Below are 26,211 nucleotides of genomic sequence, written 5' to 3' on the forward strand. Positions count from 1 at the left end.
TTTTTTTTTCCCTTTTTTATTCTTGCTTACTCTATAAGTCACAAGTAGAAATGTTTGTTTTTCTCCAGCATTGGGTAATCGGGAGTGGAATTTCACCAGGTGCTTGCTCACTGCTTTGCTGGTTTCTGGATCTCTTTCATGTTGCCCACATGCACATACCTGCCCACCTGTTCCAGAAAGTCTCTTCTTCTGTCCAGTAAAATTAATCTTCTAGGAAATTAAACAGCAGCCACAAGCAACACTGTTTCCTTTCACGTGTGAGAACAGCTTTCTAGAGGTAGTATTCAGGGCCACAGACAGCTAATTACACAGCTAATTTGCCTTCAAGCTCTTGGAGTCACTGAATGCCAGGAAATTTTTGACTCTTGCAATCTTTTTTTGGAAATTTTGGCTGTTAAATTTGTTGAGCAGGCATAAGTGATGCTGGAAGTGTGGGTGGATTTCAAATCCTGGCCACACATGTGTTCATGGCTTTAGCTCACATTTGTGATTTAGGGAAGAGTTTCTATTTCTACACTAAAGTTCAAGTATGAACAGTGCTTTAAGCATCTTCTAAGAGCACACAGGTTGCATCTTTATAATTTTGGTTGTTGAATTTCTGAGGGAGTCTCCTCACTGTCCCAGTTTCTGCACTTTGCTTTTGGGAAGCAGTCTGAGTGTGCAGTTAATATTCCTTGGGAGGTAGCTGAGCCAGAAGTGTCACTCAGGAGCATATCTGCTGCACTTCAGGTGTCTTGGATCTTTGGCACATTGCAACTTCCCAAATATGCAGTGTGATTTCTGGGGGATTAGCACCCTTCTGCAGCCTTTTCTCTTTCTAAGACTGCCAGTGCCAAAGTAGGCAGTTGCCAATCTTAATTTTCTTTGTGATGCACATTTTTTTTCTTTTTTTGCTGTTTAAATATTAGTGAAGTAAATAAGGAGGCTATCTTGAGTTCAGTCTACTAACCTAAAACTTTATTCTGAATTTTTAGGAGTCTTAGTGATACCAGCCATATTGATTTGAATGCTGTTTGTGAGGCTTTTTCCTGTGTTTCCAGAACTGTCTTGTGTTGGTATTTGTCCCTTTTAAATAATGAAGAGTGCTGTGGCATGCCTGTTTTCAAAGCCAGCTGTTTTGCAGACCCATCTGGGGGTAATTTTATTTAACAATCTGTGTGGGGGTTGCACAGAAACCTTGACTGGAATCCCTCTGTGCCTTCTAGATGTTGTTTTATGTCCCTGACCTCTCATCTTTTTCCTTATCCATACCTCTTTTCTTCTCTTGCTCCCACTGAACCGCTGACCCTCTGCTTTGGAAGAGAGAAATGATTCTGTAATGGAAAATATCTCTTCCTGAAATGGGTAATTTCATGTGTCTCCCTTTTTTTTAATGCTACAGATGAGACTACCTATCTTTTCTGGGACAAGAAAGTCTCTCATTGTCTCTCCCATAGCAAATAATAAAAGCTCAGCAGCATGTAAATACCTTGCAGTCCTGTTCTCAATTACAGAATTAGTTATGTAAATCTTGTCTTAAAGGAGGAAGAGCCCTGATGTCTCTTAAATCATACTCTGTGCATGCATGCGTGCAATTCCTTGTTGTCCAGGAGAAAAATACCAAGCAGGCTCCACAGAGATTAACATACTAAACACTGGTGCTCTGCATGACCTGAAATTGGCTTTTGGGTGTTAATTGGATGTGTGTGGGCTTTGAGACAAGGGCTTGGAAAACAGTTGCCTCCAGTTTTCCAGGTTTCAGGCAGCAGTATGGATATGGTGGTTGTGTAGGGCACCAGTTGCTAAGTGTAAGTTAGATGATTGTTTTGTGTTGGCTTTTGTCATCTTTAAGTAAAGAATAAGTGTGATACAGTGAACACTAAACCTGAAACCTGCAATGCCTGTTATCTCTTCCTGAATGTTGCTATTTTTTTTAACTTGGTCTAGTTGGCTAATCTGTCCAAGTAGATCTGCTGCAAAAAGACCTAGCAATAACTGTGCTACTGCACTTACCTGCACAGTCCCACAAGGCACAGGCACTCATTTCCATGCCATAACACCCATTCTGTGTGCATCTGCTGCTGGCATTTTTCATGTGGCTGCTTGCTTGGAGATTATTTACGGTGAAGATGAGACCGTTAGAAAATTAAATTACGGGCGAAAAGCACTGCTCTAAAACACTGAGCTGCATCCCCCCCTGGCTCCTGTGGCTGCAAATCACTTGTCAAGCCTGGAGCCAAGGTGGGCCAGTGCCATATGCTGCCTTGTTCAGCATTCCAGCAGCCTGGCTGCCCAGCCACCTCCTTCCATAATCTCTGGCCACAGCAGATGTAGGCAGAGTGAAGCTGCCCTTCAGGATCCCAACTGAGAGTCTGGGAGCTCCATGTGGGTGTGTGGTATCATTTGCCATTGTGGTGCTGACTGCTGTGGTGGGCAGAAGGTGCTGGTTTTGTTTTCTGTTCTGTTTTGCCTCTGTTGTTCTTTTACTGAAGCCTCCAGGATGCCTTTGCTCACCCAGTGAAATGCTTGTTGGGAAATGAGTGCCTGTGGGTGGAGATTTGAAGTGAACCCCAAAATAATTCTTGGGGAGGTTAAGATTAGTAATATCTAGATTAGGAAGGTATTTGGCTTCTAAAATTTCATTTCCAAATCCCCTGTAGATTTAACTTGGCTTTAGACACGATCCAGGTCTGGTATGAGTGGGGTATTGGGTTAAATGGCAGTGGACAAATCCCACCAAATTTAAGGAGGTAAAAAACACAAAAAACCCCAACAGAAACCTTCTGCAGCCTGTCCCCCTTCATCCCAAACATGAAATTAAAATCTCACATCTAAAAGCAAGGCAAAACAATCACCCAAGGCAGTCCTACCCCAAAAAAGCACCCCTCCAAATAGCTGTTTGTGCTTTTTCTTGCTTTGATTTTTGGTTTTAATATAATTGTTAATGAAAAATAAAAATACTTTGTATTGGTTTCAGCATTTCTTGCATTTGTTAGCATTTTAAAGGGTTTTTTTTTGTATATTACCTAGCATTAAAGGTAACTTGGAAAACAAATGATTACTTCATGCTAATAAAAATCAATGCTTTCTGCTTTAGGAGGAAAAAATGGTGATGATAATGGAAATTATTTTGAAGAGAGAAGGGAGTGTTTCAGGATTTCCTTATTTAAATATATATATATGTATATAAAATACAAATTACAGATTTGTGAAACACATGGATATTGCTATTCATGCATCTTTTAAAAAAGTCTTTTGACAAATGCTTTTTCTTAGCTTTCTAGCTTTATCAGCTCTACTGTGTACTATGTCCTGTTGAAAGACATGCTTTTAAAAAAGAGCTAGTAGCTTATAGAGTTTTAATGTAGTCTTTCTAGGATTTAGATTTTTTTTTGTCTTGGATTTTCACTTGATGTATGATTTTTAGGTAATGTAGATTTAATTCTGATTGTTTACTCCATTAAATCCCCCAAAAGTTCAGTTTAATCCTAGTGGTGTGTTGCATTCCACACAGAGCAAAGAAAATGGTTTGTCTCTGCCCAGAGGAAATTGCAGTATAGAACAAATGGATTTGGACTGCTCTGCTCAGTTCCAACTGCTTTGGGAAAGATTTAAGATAAAAGTGCAAGTTAATGATGTTGCAGAACGGCACTGATTTTAATTCTGTATATTCCAGTTTGGGGACTTTTAAAAAAATACTGCTCTTGCTCAAGTTAGCATTAGTAATAGGTATTTGCTAACCTTTGTCCTTCCTCCCCACTAAAGGAAATGTGAAGATACTGTAGATACAGCATTTCTGGAAATATTTGCAGCCTGGTTTCCAGCTATGCTCTTAAGCCTTGACTTGTGGGCTTTACTGCTTTGTCAACAGTTTTCTTTAGAATGTAACATATTGAACTTCTCCTCTGCAACACAAATTGCTTCTGAGAAAGAACAACAGAAAAATCACCTGTCTTGTGTGGCAGTCTAAATACCACTTCCAGAATCCCTGGACTTTTTGGGTCAGATTCACCAGGTAGCCTAAATGGGCTGCTCTGTCAGAGCAGAATAAAAATGGAGATCTGTGATACAATTTGGAGGACAGTAAATGAAGGCCATTAGCAGGGACAGGTTTGTCAGGTAAGGCCCAGGAAGAAGTGGCATGTTAATTCCTGGATTTCATGGGGTTTTTTGCTCCCAGATGCATTTTAGAGGCTTTAGAGGCAAAAGTAGTTCTTAGAATACAGCCTTTTATCTTAAACTGTCAGTCAGTGATAGGGAAAGGGGATAGAGATTATATGTGATGGAATTGTTTGACATCCAGGGAATCTAAAACATGATCTTAGTACTATCTTTGCCTTTTAGGTGTGTGATTGTGGGGTGGATTTTTATTTGTTTGTTTTTTGGGCTTTTTTTTTGTTGCTGTTGTCGTTGTTGGGGTTGTTTTTGTTTTTTGCACCAGTGGTGCCACAGTTCTCTGCCTGCCAAAGCTACTCTGTTTTACAAGGTAGCCTCCTTTTTTACACAGGTGGGAAAGGTTTGTGTGGCTTCTCTTCTCCCTTCTTCCTGGTCTACCTTCCAGTAGTAAACCTCTCCCCATGGCCAGGAATCACTGGGGTACAGAGGGACCTGTGCTGTCAGCAGCCAGTGGTTGTGCTTTAAACTCTACCTGCACATGCATCCTGGTTTCTGCCTTACAGCTTCCACTGCTGTTTTCTGGTCTCTTCTCCTTGTACTGTAGCATGAATTATCCACAGAAGCACTTGCAGCAAATTCTTGTAGCTTGTTTTGGCACAGAATTGAAATGGGTGATGTGCTGGAGTGGAAGATGCCAGTCAGCTTGTCTTCAAAAGACAGGAGCTGTGCAGGTGACCAGTGTTTCATTCTTAAAAGCTCAAGAAATGGCAGGAGAGGCAATGCTGCCTGTTGCAGCTGCCTTAGGAGAGGAACAGAAGGTGGCTTTCATTTTTATGAGATGGTTCAGTGACTTTTTTCCAAAATTATTCCTTTTGGGCAGTGGTCAGATGAACTGCTGACTATTTGCAGTGGTATAGTGTGTTTCATATGGTGAAGTAATGTTCTCTTACTGTCTCTGTCATTTTAGACAATAGGATCTGGCTGCTGTCAAGGTTGGAACTCCTTTCCTATGGAGAAAGGCTGAGAGAAGTGAGGGTGTTAAGTCTGGAGAAGACTCCAGGAAGATCATATTGTGACCTTTCAGTACTTCAAGGGGCTTGTGAGAAAGATGGAGAGAGACATTTGACCAAGGCATAATGGCATTAAACTGAAAGAGAGCAGGTTTTGATATTAAGAATGTTAAAAATATTAAGAAGAATTTCTTTATGATGAGGGTGGAAAGACACTGGAACAGGTTGCCTGGAAAAGCTGTGAATGCCTCATTATTTGAAGTATTCAAGGTCAGGTTGGCTGAAAGTTGTAGCACCTTGGTCTAGTTCAAGATGTCCCTGCCCATGGCGGAGTGTTGGAACTAGATGATCTTCAGAAGTCCATTCTAACCCAAACCATTCTGTGGTTCTGTGAAAGCCTCATGGTTTGTTCAGGTGCTTTTGTAATCCCATGGATTGGAGGCAGTGGGTGAGGGGATGGGTGGTGAAGAAAGCAGGTTGTTCCTGTGCTGCAAAATTAACATTCACGTGCTTTCACATGAGTGTTAGTCCACGTGGTACAGATGGAGTTCAGCTGGCAAGTTTGCTTTTTCACCCTGGGCTGGAGATGTGGCTTTTCTGAGGTCTCAGATGGTATGGAGATTAGAGCAATCCAGCGGCCTTGCAGTTTGATAGCTTTTCTGAGGCTCCACTTAAGATGCAGTATGCGTTTCTTCATCCTGATAGAGATAATGGGTTTTAAGCAATTACACCCAGGCTAATTCCTTTTGATAAGAGCTCTACATTATCTAAAAAAAGAATCCTAGCCGCCTGGGATAGAACAATGTAAATGTCTCTCTCACGGACTCTTTCATTTGCTCTTCTCTGATATCTTCAGATGATAGGCTGCACATCTTTCAAGCCATAAAAAGCTGGTTTTTTAGGTAAGGGAGTATTGCAGTCAGAGAGGTGTAACACAACTGTTTTCTTGCAGGGTATGGAGAGAGCCCTGTGTGCCTCAGATGATCCCAGGCTACTGTGGTGATTACAAATTTGGTCTCTTAAAGGAGGCCCTTCTTTCTTCCTTGTGCAGGCTGGCTGATTGTAAAGTCTGGGTTGCTTCTGCTGATTAAGGCAATCTGAATTTTGTAATTTGGAAAGAATAGGAATACCCTATCACTTAATTTAGCATACATCCCAATCTCTGCTGTGTGTGTCTGCACTGGAAAGAAGGGTATGATGACATCATGTGTTAAGCAGGAATGGTAAGGGATGTCACTTACTTAGTTTTGGCTTTTTCCTTCTCTTTTTGAGGAAAATATGGAAATTTTGATAGTTAGCTGCCTTTGTGGTGCTTCAAGAACTTCCCTTTTCTGCTTAATCTGACTTTTCCTCTCAGACTACACAGTGTAGCATAGAAAATTTAATTGACTGCCTTTAAAAAGTGGAGGAAATGCCAAAGTAAAATGTTTGTTTAAATGTGCCTCTTTTAGGAAAATCTTGTTATTTATATATTAAAAAAATAATTGCTGTAACAGTATTGAAAGGTTTTCAAACATTGTAGGCGTGTTTGGTATAGCTCGTTCTTTCTCTCCCAGATAGTCACTGATGACATTCTTGATGTGTAGCTGCCTGATTATAATTGAAGCTGGGAGGATAGGCAAGGGGAAAGGGGGCAGATTGGAGATAAGGATTATAATCTCCTGTGCTGATATGCTTTGGCTCTCCTTCCCAAGAAGAGAGCCAGTGAATGTGTCATGCTGCCTGTCTCTTCACCTGCCTGCCTGCTGGGGAAAGATACTGGATACTTCCCATCAGGAGCCTGATAATTTCTTTTTTGAAAATGGAGTAAGAGTATTTGAGTGGATGTGACTCTAGTGGGCCAAAAGAAAAAAATAGGCAAAAATATTTTTTTTTTTCGGTTTGGAAAATGGCTTCATGTATCACAAACACTGTAGTTAAGCAGTTCAGTACAGAAGTGGGAGGTTTGGGGTTTTGCTGGAGTTAGCTTTAATGGTAGGGGATCCATTGCTCACACTCCAGTGTGGCACAAGAAGGGTTGTCCCTGCTCAGCCCACTCCCAGTGCTGCAGAAAATGTTGCTTTAACTGGAAATAAATGGAGGAGTTCAGAGAGGGAGGATCGTTATCATCATTTGCAAAGTTGGCTGCAGTATTTCTTTTCCTGTCATAAACTGTTGTGAATTAGAAAGGGCAGCTGGGTATTTCCTTCCCAGACATGGTAATGTTTAGTTGGCAAATGAAACAACCTTTTGTTGGGGAAGCTCTTTTGAGATGAAAGGCGTCGGCGGAGTTGTCGCTGTGTCTGCTGTGACTGCCGTGGTTGAGGAGCTGGACTGTGTGTTCTGAGTCTTTCTGATGCACAGGCTCGAGTGCTTAGTCTGAGCCAATTTACTCATTCGTTAGCTCTTACTTTTTTGACTTTAATTGGCTTCCTACTGCATGTCAGATTGCATTTTGCTTTGGCTGGCGGATGTGGAGGCGACCTCCTTCTCTGGCTGCTACGAGAACATGTTTTCTTATTAGATAGAGCTGTCTGGTGCAGGCTGCAGGAAGCACCTTGTGAGAGAGAGTGCTGAAGCACAAGGCTGTTCTGTGCCACAATAATACCTTCTCAGCCTTTTGGAGGACTCCACAGGTTACTTTTCATCTTGTTCTTTTGTAAGTGATACATAGATGCAAAATGGAAATGAAACTGAAGCTCCAAGAAGACTTTCCACAAGTCCCTGTTGCAAGGGAAAACCCTTAACCAGCCCTTTCCTTGAGGAGTTTTGTAGCTTGTTGAGAGTTTAAACAGACTACCTGGTCTGTAGATCCTGCACAGTTTTGCTGCCTTGTTTTCTTGGTTATCCTAAAAATGACAGGTTGCTATTTAATGTACTCAGATTTACTTCACAACCTATCTATTCAATCATCTGTTTTCCTTGTTCTCCTTTCTGGAAGGATTTTATTTAGTGCCAGCAATGTGATTGTGTATCTGGGTGGTGGGACAAATTTATAAACCATTGCTAAGGAAAAAATACTAGCTCAAAGCTGCCTTGGCTATGTCTGAGCTGTCTTGCCCCATCTTACCAATACTGCAGACCCTAATGTATTATTATTCTACCTTGAGTCACCCTTTGTCCATGTTTCTGGTGGAATGTTTAATGCATTCCCATGGGAGAATGCTCCAATGAAGTGCTCTAGGGGTCTGTGGTTGTCTTGCATTTGTGTGTTGCTGGCCCAGCCTTGCAAAAGGACCAGTGTTGCCTGGTAGTGCTGTCACCTGTTTCATGAACCCAAGGAATACATCCCATGCCTTGTGTTTGGGTGCTGGCCTCCTTACAGGGGCTTCATTACCTTTTGTTTTGGAAAATAGTTCCTTGCAATTTCATCTGATGGTCTGGTAACTCAGTAAAAATAAAGTTTTGTATTTAGGCAGTTAACCTTGTGTTTAGGCAAATCTGATATCCAACACTAACTCAGGTCCAGTTATTGAGTTCTTACCAAATGCATATCTTTAGTGGGATCAGTGAGAAATACAGAATTGTCAAAGTTCTGTTGTTTTCTGTCCCTAGTGCATGCATTTTGTCCTCCTCCATCTGTTTCTGTAGTTAAATGGGATTCAGGAGAATACAGTAAGAACCTGTCACCTTATATTAACAGTGAAATATATTGGGTGTCATGAAAAATCGACGTTTCCAACAAATTTACAGTTTCAAGCTCTTGTATCATGATTGCTGTGGGAAGGTGAGGGGGTCTATGCAAGTGACACAGGACTCTGCAATAATAAAATATTTGCAAAAACTCCTCACCTATCTACCAGAGTAATATGGAGCTCACCTTTTGCCAAGATCCGTGTCTGTAGCTATTTCTGTCACAGCTACATAAAATGTTAATCCTTAGTGCATGGCACAGAGCATAGCACCTTGTTTAGTCTCTAGATATAACCCTGCTGCAGGACTAAAGGCTGAACTTTGAATTCACAGCCTGCTGGGTCACATAGAAATGCAGCTTACCTTTGGAATGCCTGCCCTGTGCACATTCATCACTTGTGGGGAGGGCAGAGCAGCTGCTCTGCAGGAAGTTCTCATTCTCTTGTTTGGTGGTGTTGTCTCTGCTCCTGCCTCACCAGAATTCTGAGTTATCTTAGCAATAACAAATGTTGTTGTATGGAAAGTATAAAATTCTGTTACACCTCATCCCTTTTCTCTCCTACAGTCTGTTCCACTGCCTTCCTTCCAGCCTTGGATTAAGCAGGAATTGCCTGTGGGACTGTGCTGTAGGGAAGGGGATAGTCATGGCTTTACAGGTCTGGTGAGACTCCCTGTGCTCCTATCTTTCACTTTGGTTTGCCTTTTTGTAGAAAGGTGCTAATCACCCCCTACCTTCATTTAGTGTCAAAGGGTCTTTAGTGACCTTGGAAGAAGAGGAACTGAGCAGTCTGTGCTAATCTCAAACACAAATGTGCAGCTCTTGCCACATTAGTCATGCCTTTGTCACCTCTAGATTGGATTAGTGCAGTGCACGGTATGTGGGTCTGCAGCTGAAGACACACACAGAACAGTGTTGTCTGCTTGTTTTAGTGTCACCAGAGAGTATTTTCTAGAGAGATGTCAGTGTTTGAAGAGTATCCTCAGTCAGGATCCTGAGCTGACTTCTCACAGTGGTTTGCTGGAAGCTGGTTTGGCTGTCAGGCTTTAAAGCTTATGTACTGATTTCTGTAAGAGGATAAATTGAAGGATTGAATGCAATTTAAGACTTTGTCAGGAAGAATATTAGAGCTCTGTAGCTTGCTTTATTTTTTGTTGATTGTTTTCCTGTATAGGTGATTTTATGATTTTAGTGTGGTCCTTAGGAGATGTGTCCTTGAAGACATGTGTCTGTGGAACAATACATTGTCAGTGGAGGTTTTCCTCTCCAATGCACATGTGAATGGTGCAGCAAAGTCCAGCTTCCTTATTAGGACTAGTCAATCACTTGATCAGGTATTTAATAACAGTCTTCTGGGAGGGATAGAAGGGGTAGGAGATTAACCCCAGTCTGCATTACAAATAAGTTTAATGAAGTACTAATGTTGAATATGGAGGGTCATGGCAGTGAGGAAATTGGACTGTTATGACTGAGCCTGTACACGTGAACTGCCTGCAAAGTAAAGAGCATGGTAAGAGTTCTGAACTGGGGAGGTAAAGACAGTGTCAGTCCTTGATTCAACTGTTTGCTGAACTGCAACTGCAAATAAAATTATGCTTTTTCTCTGGCAGTTATGCTCAGTGTGTACAGCTGCTTGTGTAGTTTTTAAATGCCCACAGAAATCTTATTCTTTAACGCATCCTTCTCCACACTGCTCTGGAGGGGTCAAGCTGTGCTTTTTAGCAGGTTCTGCATTGAAGGGCGAGGGGGTATCTGTTCACAAGACTCTTTTGCCCACACTTGGACACCCATTGGCATGATGGGCTTAAGCCAGCAAGTGGAGTCCTAATGTACAGCAAAATGTGCAGAGTGATAGGAGGGGAACGCTCAGCAAATATATTGTTCATGTCAATAGCTGGTGGCTTTCCCAATGGACTTGGTGAATAGTAGCAGAGGTGGGATCCTGTCCTTTGTGTGTTGGGAGTTGTTTGTTTAAATTTGTCTTTTCCTCTGTGGTATCCCACATTAATTTTTTGATTCAGTTGCTTTTGGTGTTGTTAGATGTCTACTTGGTTGTATGAAGATCTGTCTTTCAGTGTTCTGGTTTCTGTTCTACCTGGCTGTTGAAATAATTTGCTATAGATATGGAGGTGGTGAGATGCATTAAGCTGCTCATGTTTGGAGGCTGAGTTTGGATAGTACTCATCTCTTAAGAGATTTCTCTGGTTGGAACTATGAATCAAAGTGATTTGCTCTTTGGAGAAGTAGAGACCTGCCAAAATCCATGTGCAGCTGCTGGGGTTATTCTCTGGACTGCAGAGCCAAATCAACCAGAAGAGTCTCTTGCTGTGTCTCTGCCAGGTCCTCTGGCTTGTTTAAGTGGTTCACACTTCTGCCTGGAGCATAACATGGTGCTCTGCCAGCCTTCTGCAGAAAACTGCTGTTGTCCTTTCCTTCTGGTGAGAGAGTCCCAGAAAGCATGGTCTGAGCACTGTGTGCTCTTCTGCTTTGGAGGGAGCCTGCTCTGCTTGTGCCTTCACCAAAGAGGAAACTTGTGGTTGCAAAAATTCACTCAAACAAGTTGAATCCATTATAATCACTTCTTCCTTTTAAATCAGTGTGGAGGAAGGAATCTCACCTGTGTGAGAGAAGCCATGGCCCTTCAGGGCAGCTGATTTTTGGCTCATTTTTGGAGAACATCAACTTAAGATTCTCATGGCCCTCAATCTAGGGGAGAATTAATTTCCTACTTCAGACTCTAATGGTATCAGCAGAAGTCTTATAAAAATTCCTGAGTAGGTTATGCCCTCATTGTAGTAATGAAAACCACTTATTAATGTTGTTTATATACGATGTATATAAACACACACATATATATAGCACTTACGTTGTAGTAGAGAAACAATTATCTACTGGATCTATGGCTAATTCTTTTTTCTCTCAGTATTTTGTTACCTTGTGTGGTATTATATGAGCAGTGAAAAAAAGATTGCCCACACTGAAAAAGATATGTTTAGAGGTCACTGCTTCAGTGAGATTAAATGTTAATGGGAAATGTTGCTCTTACTAGTTCTTCCTTTCTTCAGAGTGGGTTGCCCAAAATTGACATATTTAATTTTTGGTTTTTTCCTGGTCGAAGCCTACCCTTACCTGTGTGTTATCCTTTATTGTCCTGCCCAGCTTTGTGCAGAGGGCGCATTGTGAGAGTGCCCCAAGGTCCCCTCATTCGCGTGGTGGGCACGGAGGTGGCGATCCCTTGCAGCGTGAGTGACTATGATGGACCCAGTGAACAGAACTTTGACTGGGAGTTCTCCCGGGACACTGACTTCGTGCGGATAGTGAGTACCTGGGATTCTACCTTCACCTCTGAGGAGTACCAAAAACGCGTGGGCCGCGGGGAAATCAAACTGAGACGGAGCAGCAACGATGCTGTGGAACTTGTGATTAGGAACATCCAGCCAGCTGACCAAGGGAGATACAAATGTTCCACGCCCAGCACTGATGCCACCGTTCAGGGAAATTATGATGCAGAGGTCCAAGTGAAAGGTATTTCTGAAGAGTGAGGTGTGCTTTAAATTTGTTTTTGATATTGATTGTAGATGTACCCTTAAGAATGCTGACTTTCTGTTGTTCATGATCATTGTGATTTTTGTTTTTTTCTTCTTCTTATTCCTCTTTAAATCTTCTAAAGCAAGAATTTAAAATTGGGAAATATGATAGCAAAGGCAAGTGAGGTGAAGAAATGAAGAGAGGCTATTTACTATAAACACCGCTTTTCTTTTTTTCTGTCTAGTAAATATGTAAATAAAACACTAAGTGGTGGGTTTTCTGAAGATGTCTGCAAATATTTCATGTCCTTAAGTATCTGGGTAGAGAAGCTAAGTTCAGGTAAAAGCCACAGGCTGTCTTCTCTCTCAGTTTTAGTGTCATTTAGGGATCTTTCTGTATAAAGGAGGTAATCTTCCTTTTCTCCTTTAGCATGTTGATAGTACAGTCTTGTGCTAGCTTTGCTCTATCACTTACCATTTTTCAGTATTAAATTTGGCCACAATTTCTTTTCCCATGTCTTATCTTTTACTCACATGAATATCAAGATTAGTTTTGTATGGGAATAGTCAAAATGATGATGTTTGGATGAGAAAGTGAGCGGAAGGATAAATGAATTCTTGTCTTGGCTTGTTTAAAGCAGAGCACTTCCTTAAGTGCTTTTTCAGCTAAATTTCCTTCTTCCTGGAATATATTTGTGTGGAAGAAGGAATGATTGGCAAGCTGTTGCTCTGTGGTGGTTGTATTGCCTCACATCTCAACAGCTCACTGTGGCCGTTCTCTTCTCAATTCTGTTTTATGATGCTTATATCTTTTGGCCTTTTATTTTATTTTTTTCCCCCCAACAGTGATTTCCGACGGCTTGTCCGTGAGCGGTTCCAAAGCTCGTTCCTCGGCGTCTCTCCGGCTGTCCGAGGGCGACTCCTTCAAGCTGCGCTGCTCGGCCAGCACCACCTCACCTGAGCACACTCACCTGCACGTCAGCTGGCAGCTCAGGAGCGGCTCCTCGTGGAGGGACATCCTGTCTCTGACTCACGAGGGCAAGTTCCAGCCGGGCCCCGGCTACGAGGAGCGCTACCGCGGCGGGGACGTGCGCCTGGACACCGGAGCCAACGACACCTACGGCTTGTCCGTGTCCCAGGCTTCCTCCATGGATGGCGGTGCCTACAGGTGCCTGGTGAGCGAGTGGGTGAGAGGGGCGGATGGCTCGTGGCAGAAGATCCAGGAGAAGAGCGTGGAGATTGCCACCGTGTCCGTCCAGAGGACCGGTGAGTGTTCCTGGTGGGCTGTGTCCAGTCAGAAATCCAGTTTAATAGGAAAAAAGAGAAACAATAAAATACATGCAATGGTATGAAAGAAAACCGCTGACAGGGTCATAATGCAACCTGACATCCTGCTGGGGTGGTGGTAGCAGTCCAGATGAAGTGTCTTGTTGGAGTAGTGATCCTGTAGAAAGGTCTGGTAGCTCTTGTCCTCTGGAAACCAGTGGGCAAGGGCTGCCTTGGTGTTCCAAATCTCAGTTTTTATTTAGGTAGGAAATGTTTGGCTCCACCCCCTGGGTGAAGTGTCTCGCAATGGGATGATGGAATTTTATCAGTTGTGCAGTGGGACTCAATGGCCCATTAACAGAAGATACCTCCCTGGAGGAAGGATGGGTTGTGGGAAAGATGAAGAACACTACCTCACCTGGTTTTTAACAGCTGGCCCATTAGCAGGGCATATCTCCCACAGAGATGAGGATCACTGCCCCACCTGGTTTCAACAGGTGGTGATAGAATACATACTTTTGGGCACATCTTTATCCTGTAACGTAGGCCAGGGTGCAGTCCAGCAGAACCTGGAGTGCTGTTGGGATAGCTGGCCTGTTTACATCCATGACATAATTTTTCTAAGTTTATTTTGGAGCATAGCGGGTTGATGGCACAGAAGGATTGCCTGGAACCTCTTAGATGCCTAGACTGAGATTTTATCTCATCCTTTGTTCACTTCAGAGTGCTCTGAAGTGGTTTTTATATTTCTTAAATAAACATTATATTTAACACCTGGTCAAGAAAGCCTTCCCTCTGCTCTCTTATTAGCACAGGGTTCCATAGCACTAAACAGGTGCACTTCCCCTGTGAGAGTGGCTTGTGATTCAGTGACAGAAATGTGAAGCTCTTCTGTATGCTGTTTATTAAAATAGCATGGATGGATCAAGAGAAAGGAGGAAGGCAGTGATAATTTAACAGGGCACATTACCCAATGATTTTTATCACTGTTCTGATTGCTCTGCTGTGTTGGCAGGGGTCTCGGACAGTAATGGTTCTGTTAAACACATCATTGCATGCTTGGCTTAGGAGACAAAAATACATGCAGTGCTATGCTGAGGATATCCAGATATCCCTGCCCATACAGATTTCAGGACTAGATGCACTAAGCACTTGATTGCATTAGCATTATCACTGCTGGTTGGAGGAGGGAGAGTGGGGGTGATGCACGGAAAAACAGGCAGTGATGGTCCTTCAGAAATGAGATTATCACTGTATTTTAGAACTGTTCAGACAGGAGGGATATCTTTTCATTTTTATAATCCTTTAATCGCTGTAGGGAGAACCCAAAAGTCTGGGGTTTTTTTGATTGGCTCATTTGGATGTAGTTTTAGTGTCTTGGTGGCACTTAGCCTGTGAAATTTGACAGGATCCATCTGCCTCCTCTTTTTCAGGGTGTCTGTTGCACAGCAAAACTTGCAGGTGCTCTCTGCTGACACAGGACTTGCCTGATTAAGAGCTGTAATTCTTAATTTTGTCACACTTTTGCAGTGTTTGGTTTAAGCAGTGACTGAAAACAGCATGAGGCTGGCTAACACCAGTAGTGGTACAGTTTTTTTGATGTGGTTTTAGTGTGTGGTTTGTTTGTTGTGGGGGGGGTTTGTTTGTTTTTCTTTGGGTTTTTGCCTTCATTTTAAGCTCAGTTATTAGTAGCACTGGCACTTTGTCAGGGAAATGAAAGCTTTCTAAAGTTATGCTAAAGGGGATAGGTTATTCTCCAGCAAAATGCTGTATATTCATCCTGCAGAAAGACTTGAAGAACATCTTGTGCTGACATCTGAAATCTCTGCACTTGCTTGCTAAAAGAACTTGAGATGTAAATGGTTATATGCCTATGGGTAAACTCTCTCCAACTCCCTCTATGTGCATATATTGCCAGATTGTGAATGCCCATCACTTTCATGAAGACAGAAACGTTGCTTGGAGAATTGCTGCTTTTAACCTGGCAGATGAGTCTTATTTTGTATTGTGGTATTAGTCAGTTAAATTAGCTAGGGTTTCCTGCTGATTCCAATCTCATGATAAGACAGTCCCAGTGAGAGATTCATCTGGACTTGGTTTCAGCATTCAGGTGGGGTCTGCTACCCTCTGTCCAGTTTCACTGCTCTGTATTATCAGGTGGTGAGGGTGAGAACGAGCATTGCTTGGTTTTATTGGCAATATTCTGTCTACTCAGTTTGGCTCTAGCCTTTGTGTGTTGTGTCTCATTCCAGATGATAGTCCAGGGAAGCTTTTGCAGATGGGGAAGTGTTAAGTGTTATGCAGTAGAACATGGTTTTACATAGAAGTCACTAATCTCAGCAGAGACACAGCTGCTGGTTTAAAGGAGGTATCTCTATTCTTGCTTGTGCTGGGAAGAGCCACTGCTGCAGCAGCCCTGTCCACTGGCCTCAGTGGAGACTTTGGGAGCAGCTGCATTACACAGTGTGGGAATGGTGCTGCACTGAGACCCAGATCTAATCTTCAGGCAGTGTAGAATGAGTGAATGAGTAAGTGAAGACATGTGGTAGCCTGGTCTTAACACTGTGATTCCATAGTTTTCTTTTAATATTCTGTGTCTGGTCCTGCTTGAATGCTGGCTATGACCATATGTGATATGTATATTAAAAATATTCAGTGGCCAGTGGTTGCTTTGAAGTTCCCAGTGTGTCTTGTTCTGAGCAGTAAGCAGAGAAATCAGCAGTTTAGGGAGTTACTGCTGCCTTCTGTTTGCTTCCATTTCATGTTTCTGCAGCACACCTGAGGTCAGTCAGGACTCCAGCATGTGGCCATGGCTGCTTCTCATCTAAATCTGCTCTGTTTGAGGAGCTCAAAATTGTCACCAGAAACCATGTTGAGTTCCAGTGTAGTTCCTGGTGATTTCTGTAGATGCTTAGTCTCCTGAGACATAGTCCCAAAACACTTTGACCCCCCTGGGAGACTGAAAAATCCTGTACACTGAAAAATGCATTTTCCTGCTGTGCAAAGGTGATGTGCAATCTCTGGATGAGACAAAGCCTTCATGGACCAGTTGCTGTTGTGTTATAAAACTGCTGTTCTCCCTCCCTTTCTCCCCTCTGCCCTCATCACACATCCCTTGCTTGACTGATAATGTGTATTGCCCTTGTAATAGATCACTTGGCTCAATATCCAACAGGCATTTGAAGATTGGGCTACTGAACCTGTTCAGAACCTCCTGTTATAGAATGTGAAGTCCTGGATAACTTAGAGTGAACTGTGTTTGTTAAAAGTAGCAAACAAAAAATATTTTTTGTTTGAATTTTTGTGTCTCTCTTTCCAAGCTCTAGATGTAGTCATCTCAACCAGCAATGTGTCTGTGACTGAAAGAGACTCCCTGGATCTTACATGCAACATCACAACAGACAGAAGTGGTATTTTCCAAGCAGAGGTGATGTGGTATTTTTCTGTATCACCTGATGACACCTTGTCAGATGCTCAGCTGTTGCTGAGCATGGACCACAATTCTGTTGTCAGTGATTCAACTCTCATCAGCCTGAGCCATGTGGACAGGAACTCCTATCGCCTCCTGGTGCGTGATGTGGATGTGGAGGACTCTGGCTACTACTTCTGTGAAGCTGCCATCTGGGTGCCACTGCACAATGGGAGCTGGCATAAGGTGGTGGAGAGGACCTCTGCACCAGTCAGTGTGGTGGTGACAGCACTAGGTGAGTGGTTGTGCTGTCAGATTCATGGGTAATGTGTCCCTCAATCCTTGGCCCCATAGAAAAGGGAGAGGACCCTGCAGAATCTCTTCTGCACGAATGTTTCTCTTGTTTGCATCTATCATCTATATGTAGGGATTCTCTTTCTCTGGTATATTTCTTTATGCAAATATCCTTAGAAGTAACGTTACCTGGGAGAAATACTAAAAATGAAACTCCAGTAAAACTTCTTAAAAAGCCTATTGTTTTACAGATGGGTCTAAATATGACATTTTACCCAATCTGTAATCTAGTTTATTCTTGGGGAGATAATAGCTTCAATTTAGAGGCAGTGAAACTCAGGATGTTGTTGCAGAATGGTGTAGGTAAGGTATCTATGTGCACCTGCTAATATTTATAAGGTATTGGTGGTGTTGGAAGCATGAATGAAGCTGGGTGTGAACTGGCAGAGCTGTAGTGCCTGTTCCCAGCTCTGACTGGATTCAAGTATCCGGGCCCAAACCCTTTCAATGTACCCTTTCAGATCCTCTTGTCATGAGAAACTGGTGGTGCTGTCCAGTTACAAAGGCAGAGCTCTTCCAACATGAAAGTGCTGAATGAGGCCAGCATATAGGGAGCCTGTTTTTCAGCAATAAATAGCTGTGTCATAAGGTTAAATCCCATCAACAATGACTTTAAATGTTGCATTTTAGCATTGTGCAGAGCAGTTGAGCCGTGGCCGTCTCCAAGTACACTTGTAATGTGTACTAGAAATGCACAAGAGATTAATGTCTTCATTTCCTGTCCTCATTCAGCCATTCACATTGTACATTTAATTTGTGAGTGTTCTCTCCTTCCCCCACTTGTGTGCACGTGTGTTCATGTGTGTACAGATGCACTTGCATGCTCTCTTGTGACTGTACCTGTAGGACTCTTCTTTACCCTTTCCATTCCAATTTAGCATTATTTGGGAGCAGGAGAAAATAAAATCTGCTTTTCAGCAGATGCAGATGCTTGGTTGCTAGGGAGAGGGAAAGCAGAATAAATTTTTGGCATTTGAGGTTATCAACTGCATCCAGAATTCACTGACTCCTCCTCCTTAATGGAAGTTAAGAGCTCCTGGAGTATTAAGTCATTGAATTGTCAGCGAGGCTGTTCTTTGACAGCTGACAGAGTGGAGGAATGAGGTTTATCCAGCCAGCCTTTTATTCCTTCTAAATCCTCTGTTGGAGTGTCTGTCAGGGTGAAGCACCGATCTGGAGTGGTGCTATCAAAGAGAAAACTCTTCTTAGGGTCCTTCCCCTGCCCACAAATAAAACAAACCTCAAGGGGTTTTCTAAGAACTGGGGATTCTTGTGTTTTTTTACTTCTTGTGTCACTATCTAGAGATGTGCATCTGCTTTCATAGTCTTTGTTGCTGTGAAAATATTAGTTGGTCTTGAATGCCTTCTTTTTGAGGGGAAGGAGTGGCCAAGGGGGAATGCTAAGAGTTGTAGAGTGTGAGCAATACATCATGAGGCCCTGGAGTAAACTAGTCTTTTGTGAATGAGAAAGGAAGAGCAGTGTAGCTGCAGGATCTAGGGGGTCTTACACCAAAACTGGGATTTGGCCATCATTAATAATCTGTGCTTTGGTTGTAGCAAAATTATCTGCATTTTCTTTTTATTTTGCCTCACTTATCCTGAAAATGTGAACAAATCTGCACATATTCACTGGTAGTAGGTACCACAGACTTTGTAAGCAGTGCTTTTATGATTTTATGTTGCCTCATGTCACAGAAATTCACCATCAGTATTACCAGATTCTCTGGGGTCTAGTGTGTATTAATGCCCTTATTCTTACTGGATGCAAGGACACTGGTGAGACATCTTTTCTGCAGGCTTACATAGCAGCAGCCCAGCTTGTTTGCTACAATTGTTTTTATCCTTTGCATCTCAAGTCCAAAAGTGCATATGCACACAGAGTTTCCACAGCAGTTCTATTAAGATGCTTTATTATCTTGGCTCGTTGGTAAGCTAAGCCTAACTTTTAGCCTTGGATGCCTTCTTTGTCCCAATTATAGCTTCAGTTAATTGTTTCTAGGAGGGCAAAATGCCAAGTAAAACATAAAGCAGGAAATAAATACGGAGTGCTGAGTACAGTTAGGCTGTAAGAGCTGTGTGATGAGTATTGGCCAAGCAGTAGTGGAGCTGGTCATTCTTCTGAATTACAGCAGACAGCAAGACAAAAATATTCTAATACTAGTAAATAAATATGTATTTTTCTTTGTGGTGTGAGGTTCTTGCTGTAATCTTTTTCTTTTACTATCTCTGTAGTCTGAGAGAAAATAGTCATGTGGCTCCCTTATCGCTTGTAGGCTTTGGGCAGCCAGCAATTTCAGATTTAAATGCAACAGCCCCATTCTTAACCCGTGAAACTCAGGCACTGATTTTCCAGCATGAGATATCCCAGCCTCACAGCTGAGCAGCACATACTTCTCTATTCAGAGTGTGAAGCTTTTTCTGATCTACGCATCTTTAACTCTTATCCTGTTTAGTATTTATTGACCTAGGTAGTATTTAAGCTGCTAACCTTTGGAATTTGTTGTGCTCAGCTCTTGGTGCTGCCTCTGGCCAGTGCTAGTGGTGTTCTGTGTCCCCTGGTTTGGGTATCTGGGTGGCTGTTTTTTTACCATTCTTAAACTGTTGTAGACACACAATGGGATGGCTAAATGTGGAAAAGAAGGCATTTCAAGATGAAAGATGGTCTCTTACCCTGGAAAGATACTGGGGAAGTGGGATGTCTCTGGACAGTCCAAAGCTAGAGGATAACCAGTGTCCTGCTGCAGACTGCCCCAGGCATTTGACAGGTGCAAAAAGAGGCTGGCTGGGTTGAAATTGAACCCACAGGTGGGCTCCTGGGGACAGGCCTAAAGGAGGGAATTATTTTGCTCAACAATATCAAGTCCTGATTTTTCTGAAATGATCTGACTAGACCTATGAAATGGAATGTCTTGTTTGGAAATGCAGACCTGGGGTGCCTTGTGTCAGAATGGTGCAAGTCTGAAAACCAGGGTCCAAGTCCCAAGGTCTTGTAAGAAAAATGCATATTGTGGCACTTTGTTTCTTAGCTCAGATGCTAAAACTGGATGTTAACATATCTTTTAATTCTGACATTTTCTCCCTTCTTGTAGCTTCTAACCTGTTTCTCCTGTGTTTTCCTCTCCTGCAGAGCCAGACTATGACGTGTTCCTGAATGCCTCTAAAACACCCAAGTTTTCAGATGACCCCACAGAGCTCAACTGCAGGATCACAAACGTTCAGGATCCAGAAGCAAACATTCGCTTCACCGTTTCCTGGTACTACAGGCAGCACCTGCCTGGGGATGATGTGGTGGCAGGGGAGCTCCTGGCATCCATGGATGCAGACTGGACTCTGCTGCCTGGGGACAGGGGCAGAGAGAGGATTCAGAATGGGGAAATAATCTTCTTTAAGAAGTCTGCTGACACCTTCAGTTTGAGAATCCAGTGGACTTCAGAGAGTGACAGAGGGGATTATTTCTGTGTCATCTCAGCGTGGAGTAGGCACCGCAACAACAGCTGGGTGAAGAGCAAAGATGTGACTTCTGCACCTGTCAACATTTTCTGGGCTACACAAGGTAGGAATTTTACACCTGGGTGGATGAGAATAGATTTGTCAGCCAGAAGGCCTGCTAATGGGCTTTGGAAATGGGGTTCTGTGTTTATGAAAGTTTAAAAGCACAGTCAACTTCTGTAAAGGCCTCTTATCTGTGGAGGGGGATCACTCTTTTATTTTGCATCACTACTATACCAGTTTTATGCAACAGTTTGGAGTGGAAGTGCAAAGGAAGAGACACCATCAAAGGAGAGATTCCATCAAGCTGCTCAGTCTTCCAGGAGCTGGGCTGGAAGTGGCAGGGGTGGCATCCAGCAGCGTTGCTGTGGTCATTTCCCACTTTCGTGGCTCAGAGTATTTTGGTCTCTTTAGGATGCTTCTTGCTAACAACAGGGTTGTACTGAGGTGAGAAGAGGAATGTCAGTTCATCTTCTCTGTCTGACAGTTTGAGAGTTGTGGTTTTATTTTTCTCTTCTATAAGCCCATGTTTAAAAGACAATTCTGAGGAAGTTTATGGGCTTAGTACTACCAGAGTATCAAAAAATAAGTGGGTAGTCAAACAATGTGATTCAGTGGTTTGCTTGGATCTTGACCTTTTTTAGGTAGAAGTCAACTAGCTCTAGTCAGTATTTAAATTATTCTGGGAGCATTTTTAGAAGCTTAATAGTTACCTGAAGTTGCTTAACTGTGGTTTAAAATGGAATCTCTCTTTTCTGAATGTGCTGTAGAGTGGTACTGTTTTGGCTCAGAGTGAAATCATGCAAGAGAGTCCATTGGAGAGCATTAGAAAAGCTAGGATACCTAGGATGTGATGTCTTTGTCAAAAACCTGGGCATAGCTAAGCTGCATTTATCTTGATAGATTAGTTTAATTAGTTTAATAGTCTAGTTTAGGCATCCACAGGCAGAGAACTATATTTCAGAGACAAGCAATTTGAAATAATTTTTAAGTTGTTTAGGGATAATCCCTGAACAGCAGATTGGAAATCTTCTGCTGTGATTCTGCTTCAGTGGAGAGAGAAGTGGTGAGATGCTTGCTCAGTACTCCCTGCATCCCCAGACCACGCATGTGGTCCCTGGAAAGATTCAGTCGTTTATTTTGGTTTTTTGGGTTGCTTTTTATTTTTTTCCTCTTGAAGCTGGCTTCTCCACAGGACTGAGAAGTCTCATTAATGCTGGATGTTGGTCACAATTAGTTCAGTGTTATGCCACAACACGGAGTGTGTGTATGTGCATGCCAGTGTAATGGATCGTCGCCTTCAGAGCAGCTACAGAGACCAGCTGGAGTTGAAAAGTCTCAGCCTGTGTTGACATTTCTGAGGGAAAACAAACCATGACAGGTGTGAACATTCCCTTGTTTCTGGTTTTGTTCCAGAAACTCTGCTAATTTTGCAGCACGAATGTAAATGTTATAGTCCCCGTGCCGAAAAGTACATTCTGTTGGCAAAACTTGGGGTTGGGGGATTTATTATGTGAAAGTGAGCTCTCCTACAAAAACCTTCCCCTCCTGAAAAAGAATGTTGTGTGTATATGAGGTGGGGAGGGTGAAATATGGGTTTGATGTCCCCTTCTCTTCCCTCCATCAACTCCTCCTTCAGCAGTGCAGCCCCATTTGCCTCTCCCTGTGTTCCCTGTTCTCTGCCATATCCTATTCTGTGAGCTCCAGACTCAGCTGGGAGCCCAGTGCTGTAGCAGGCAGCTATGAAGGAGTTAATCTGCTGCTGCCTGTGCTCTCTGACTGTTGTTTTGACAAGTATCTCTGGTGATTTGAGTCCCTAACTGCTCCCAGTGCTTATAAAAGCCAGCAGCCAGGCTCCCACGTGTTTGCCTAAGGAGAGAACAGAAATTTGCCTCTTCCTTGGATAGCTTATGCCTATACAGAGACTTTTCTTTCATTTATTTCATTACTTGCATCTTCTTTGTTGACTTTAGAGCAGTGCTTTGTGGGGAGGACATTGGAGAAATCTCACTTTGAAAACAATGGTTTCTGAGTTCTTGAGAAAGGAGAAATGGGTTTATTCTGTGTCTGTGGGTCTCTCAGCAAAGAGGGGTGCTCAGAGCCTTTATTCAAAATGTAAACATCATGTAAAGATGCCAAAACCCCTTTTTTGTGCTTTGTATAAGTTGTGTAATAAGCCCATTTGAACTTGGGGTTTTATTGTCTCTGTTTTCTATTTTATTCCACTGGGACCAATACTGCTCACACATCTTTCTGCTTACTCAGCTTTGCAAATGCAGCCAATTGCTATCATAGATCACCATTGTTTTTGACATAGTCTGCCTGGTATGTTTCTTCCCCTCCTTCTACTTTCTCCCCTGCCAAGGTGACAAAGAAGGCATCTGTCTCATCTCAGAAATTAAAAACATCAGTTGTATTATGTTTTGCTTATTTAAAGTACAAATTCCAGTCAGTAAAAAGGGGTAAAGGAAGGGAGGAAACCTTTTTTCACTAGCTCTGTAATTTATTTTCAACCCAGAAAAAACGGTTGATATTCTAAATGATAATTTTATTTATTTATTTGTTTGAATATGAGTTACATTTAGAACACAGATACTGTTTACAGTGGAATGTGGAATCAATGCTTTTTTCCTAAACCAGTGTTGTCAACTTTGGATCTGCATGGAGTACTTAGCAGAAGAGAACATTATCTTTTAATTGAAATTCCAGATCCCAAAGGTACTATTATTTGGGGTTTTGTTAATACTTCTGTCTTTAATTTCCAAAATAATTATATTTAACATAATGTTACTTGTCCTAAATGTTTGCCCAGGCCCTCCCATCACATTTAATTGGGAGCAAGTGTGCCTTAATCTTTCAGACAGTCCTGCAAATAGAGAACAGATAATATTTCTGCCACCTACTTTTCTTTATCACTGCTGTGTCACAGACAGGGTGTTGTACAGACACACAGTTCCTCCTGGGCAAAGAAATCCCCATGGCACTAAGCTGGTGTGTGTATGTGTTAGAAGCCAGAACTCTGGGAGTTTTGAACTTTCTGTGCTTTCTGGCACTGATCCCCAGGAGAACACTGCTTTTGACTTAAGACCTTAGAGAAGGCTTCCAAATTTGAGTGATGGGGTTAGAATCACAGGTGTGTAGTTAGAATAGAGGTGTGTGGTGAAGGGTTTTGAATTTGGGGTTTTAGAATGTAGTGATAGGTATGGGACAAGATGAAGGATTTTGAGTGTTGTTTCTTTCCTCTTTCTTCTTCATGATTTCAGTAGTCATTTTTGGTTGGATAGTCAGTGCTGCACTATGGGTCACAGGGGTTTGGTTATTGGGTCAAAAGTATAAATAATATAGGTGTTAGCTTTAAATTGGACTCATTAGCTTTAGAAGACTTTGTAACTAGATAGATCTGCTTCCATTTTGCTTGCTTTTAGCTGGTAGCTAGAAGTGTTGCAGAACTCTCTGTACTTTAGATAAGATTTAATAAACAACCAAGACCAAACACAAGATACTCGTCTCCTTCATGTTTTAATCCTGGCTCTGGATGAAGGCAGAAGAAAATGAAGACAACCCACTAATTAAGTGGTGCAACTAACCCATTACACATATGTGCCAACTTGGCTGTAGGGACAAGTTCCTGAAGTCAGGTGTGTGTTCCTGTGCAGTTCCATGTTCAGGCTTTGGTGTGCTTGTTGTGCTGCTGGGGCTGCAGTTGTACCTTGGGATGTTGTACAGCCACCTATTACAGCAGAGCTGTCACTGCCTAAATTCCTACTGCATTCCCTGTAAGAGCAGCCTCGTTAGTGCACTGGGGGATGAAGGGCCTTTGTGAGCACTGAGATTCTTGTCAGCAGCCTCAAGTCAGCCCTGGTCATTGTGCTGCTTTTCCAGCTGCAGTCAGAGGAGTGCAGGGAAGGTGTTTGCTGTTTCCTAAAGTTTCCTTGCCATTGTAGCTTTTCTAGAAATTTGCCTGGCGTGGATTAGGTGAAAACTGGTTTTGGTCTCTACCCAGGAAGTGCTCTTGAAGCTGAGCACACACTTTGTGGTAAAGAGCAACAGGAGAATTAGAGTGTGGCTTAACCACTTGGACTGGCCAGTGATGGAAGGCAGAACCTTGCACTGCCAGGCTCCAAAGTACAGTTTACTCAAATTTTATTTGAGTCATTTGGCTAGGATTTCTTCTCTTGCTAGCCCTCTGCCTTTGGAGTAATGCCCAACCTTTGGGTATGGTTTACTTAGGAACTCTTCCCTTCCTGCTTTCCAGAATAAACTGCAGATTGCAACCTCCTGTTTATGACCAAGCAGGGTGTGTTTTATTGTGCTTTTCATTCATGGAGCTTTACAAGTAGATGAGACTCCTCATGGGACTGCAGGCATGTATGTAGACAGGCAAATGTGTGGAGTAGTGTTAAGACACACACTGCTTCCTTGGCAATTCCCAGAAGATTAGAAATGAGACCTAAGGCTGCATTCTTGGAAGAGAACATTCATTTGACCTCTCTGGCTCATCTTATGCTGCAAGATCTGATGAGTAATTCCTGCTAACATAGGAAACATGAAGAGACTTTTCTTTCCCTCTTAATTTTCTGTGCAGATTACTGTTATTTCTGAGACAAGTGCCAAATCTTTGGGCTGCCCTCTTTCTCATAATGCTCACTCTTACACACACAGACAACTAACTACATGGTTTTATAGGTGGGGGTGAAGGAGTGCTAATTGCACTTCATCTGCTTCTACTGAAGGAGAACAATATTGGCACAGAACCAGAATATTAAGAATGGTGACCCAGGTTTTTCTAGTTGATAGGATATGGTGCCTTGTTCTTGTTGTTGTTGTTTTTACTTTGTTACATATGCAGGTCTCTAATATTGTGGTGCATACAGAAACATCCTTTTCATCTTTTTTTGACTTTGTTGCAGAAGGAAACATTCTGCACCTGTTATGTGATGGGCTGTGTCTCCTTCTCTATCCTATTGTAGATTTCTTATGGTCTAACAGAAGAGGGGATGCCTCTGCCTTGTGTATCCAAACTAAGGATCTCAGGCATTTTTAAAGGTAGAAAAACGCTTTGAGAGGACTTTAATAAGAACATATCCCCTTGTTCTCTGTTCAGCATCCTGATTTCTATCCCTTTTGAACTCAGTTTTCTAGCTGCATATCTGGGCCTCAGCTGTTTTATTCCACAAACTCTACCAATGGCATTTCTGCTGTTGTCCCATGCTACCACCACTCATTTCTCCTACTCCTTTTGCAGAAATACTTAGTAAAAGCATTTGCTGTTGACCTCAAATGGAAAACCAGTAAAGAATGTTTGGAACAAAATTTGCTCTGTCCTTGTTGGGGACAAGATACTGCCCTTTCTGCTGCCTGACCTGTGGCTCAGGGAGTAGTAGAAGTTAAGGTATTTGAAGCCCAGGTAGTAGAGAGAGTTATCTCAGCTGTAGCTGAACTGCTCTGTGC

At 42.5% G+C, this 26,211-nt stretch overlaps 1 protein-coding gene across 2 annotated transcripts in view; it reads left to right on the forward strand.

Moving 5' to 3' along the window:
• Positions 1 to 26,211, forward strand: part of PTGFRN (prostaglandin F2 receptor inhibitor) — a 64,724-nt gene that overhangs the window by 15,895 nt on the left and 22,618 nt on the right. Inside the window, exons 2-5 of one of the 2 annotated variants that reach the window (XM_079308668.1) lie at positions 11,875 to 12,240; positions 13,089 to 13,508; positions 16,829 to 17,212; positions 20,399 to 20,824. In XM_079308668.1, coding sequence (XP_079164794.1) covers positions 11,875 to 12,240; positions 13,089 to 13,508; positions 16,829 to 17,212; positions 20,399 to 20,824 — 1,596 coding nt within the window. Of the gene's footprint in view, positions 1 to 11,874; positions 12,241 to 13,088; positions 13,509 to 16,828; positions 17,213 to 20,398; positions 20,825 to 26,211 lie in introns of those variants that run through there. The other variant, XM_079308669.1, reaches the window with a different exon arrangement.

Source organism: Erithacus rubecula (assembly GCF_903797595.1).
Source record: "Erithacus rubecula genome assembly, chromosome: 1".
Lineage (NCBI taxonomy): Eukaryota > Metazoa > Chordata > Aves > Passeriformes > Muscicapidae > Erithacus > Erithacus rubecula.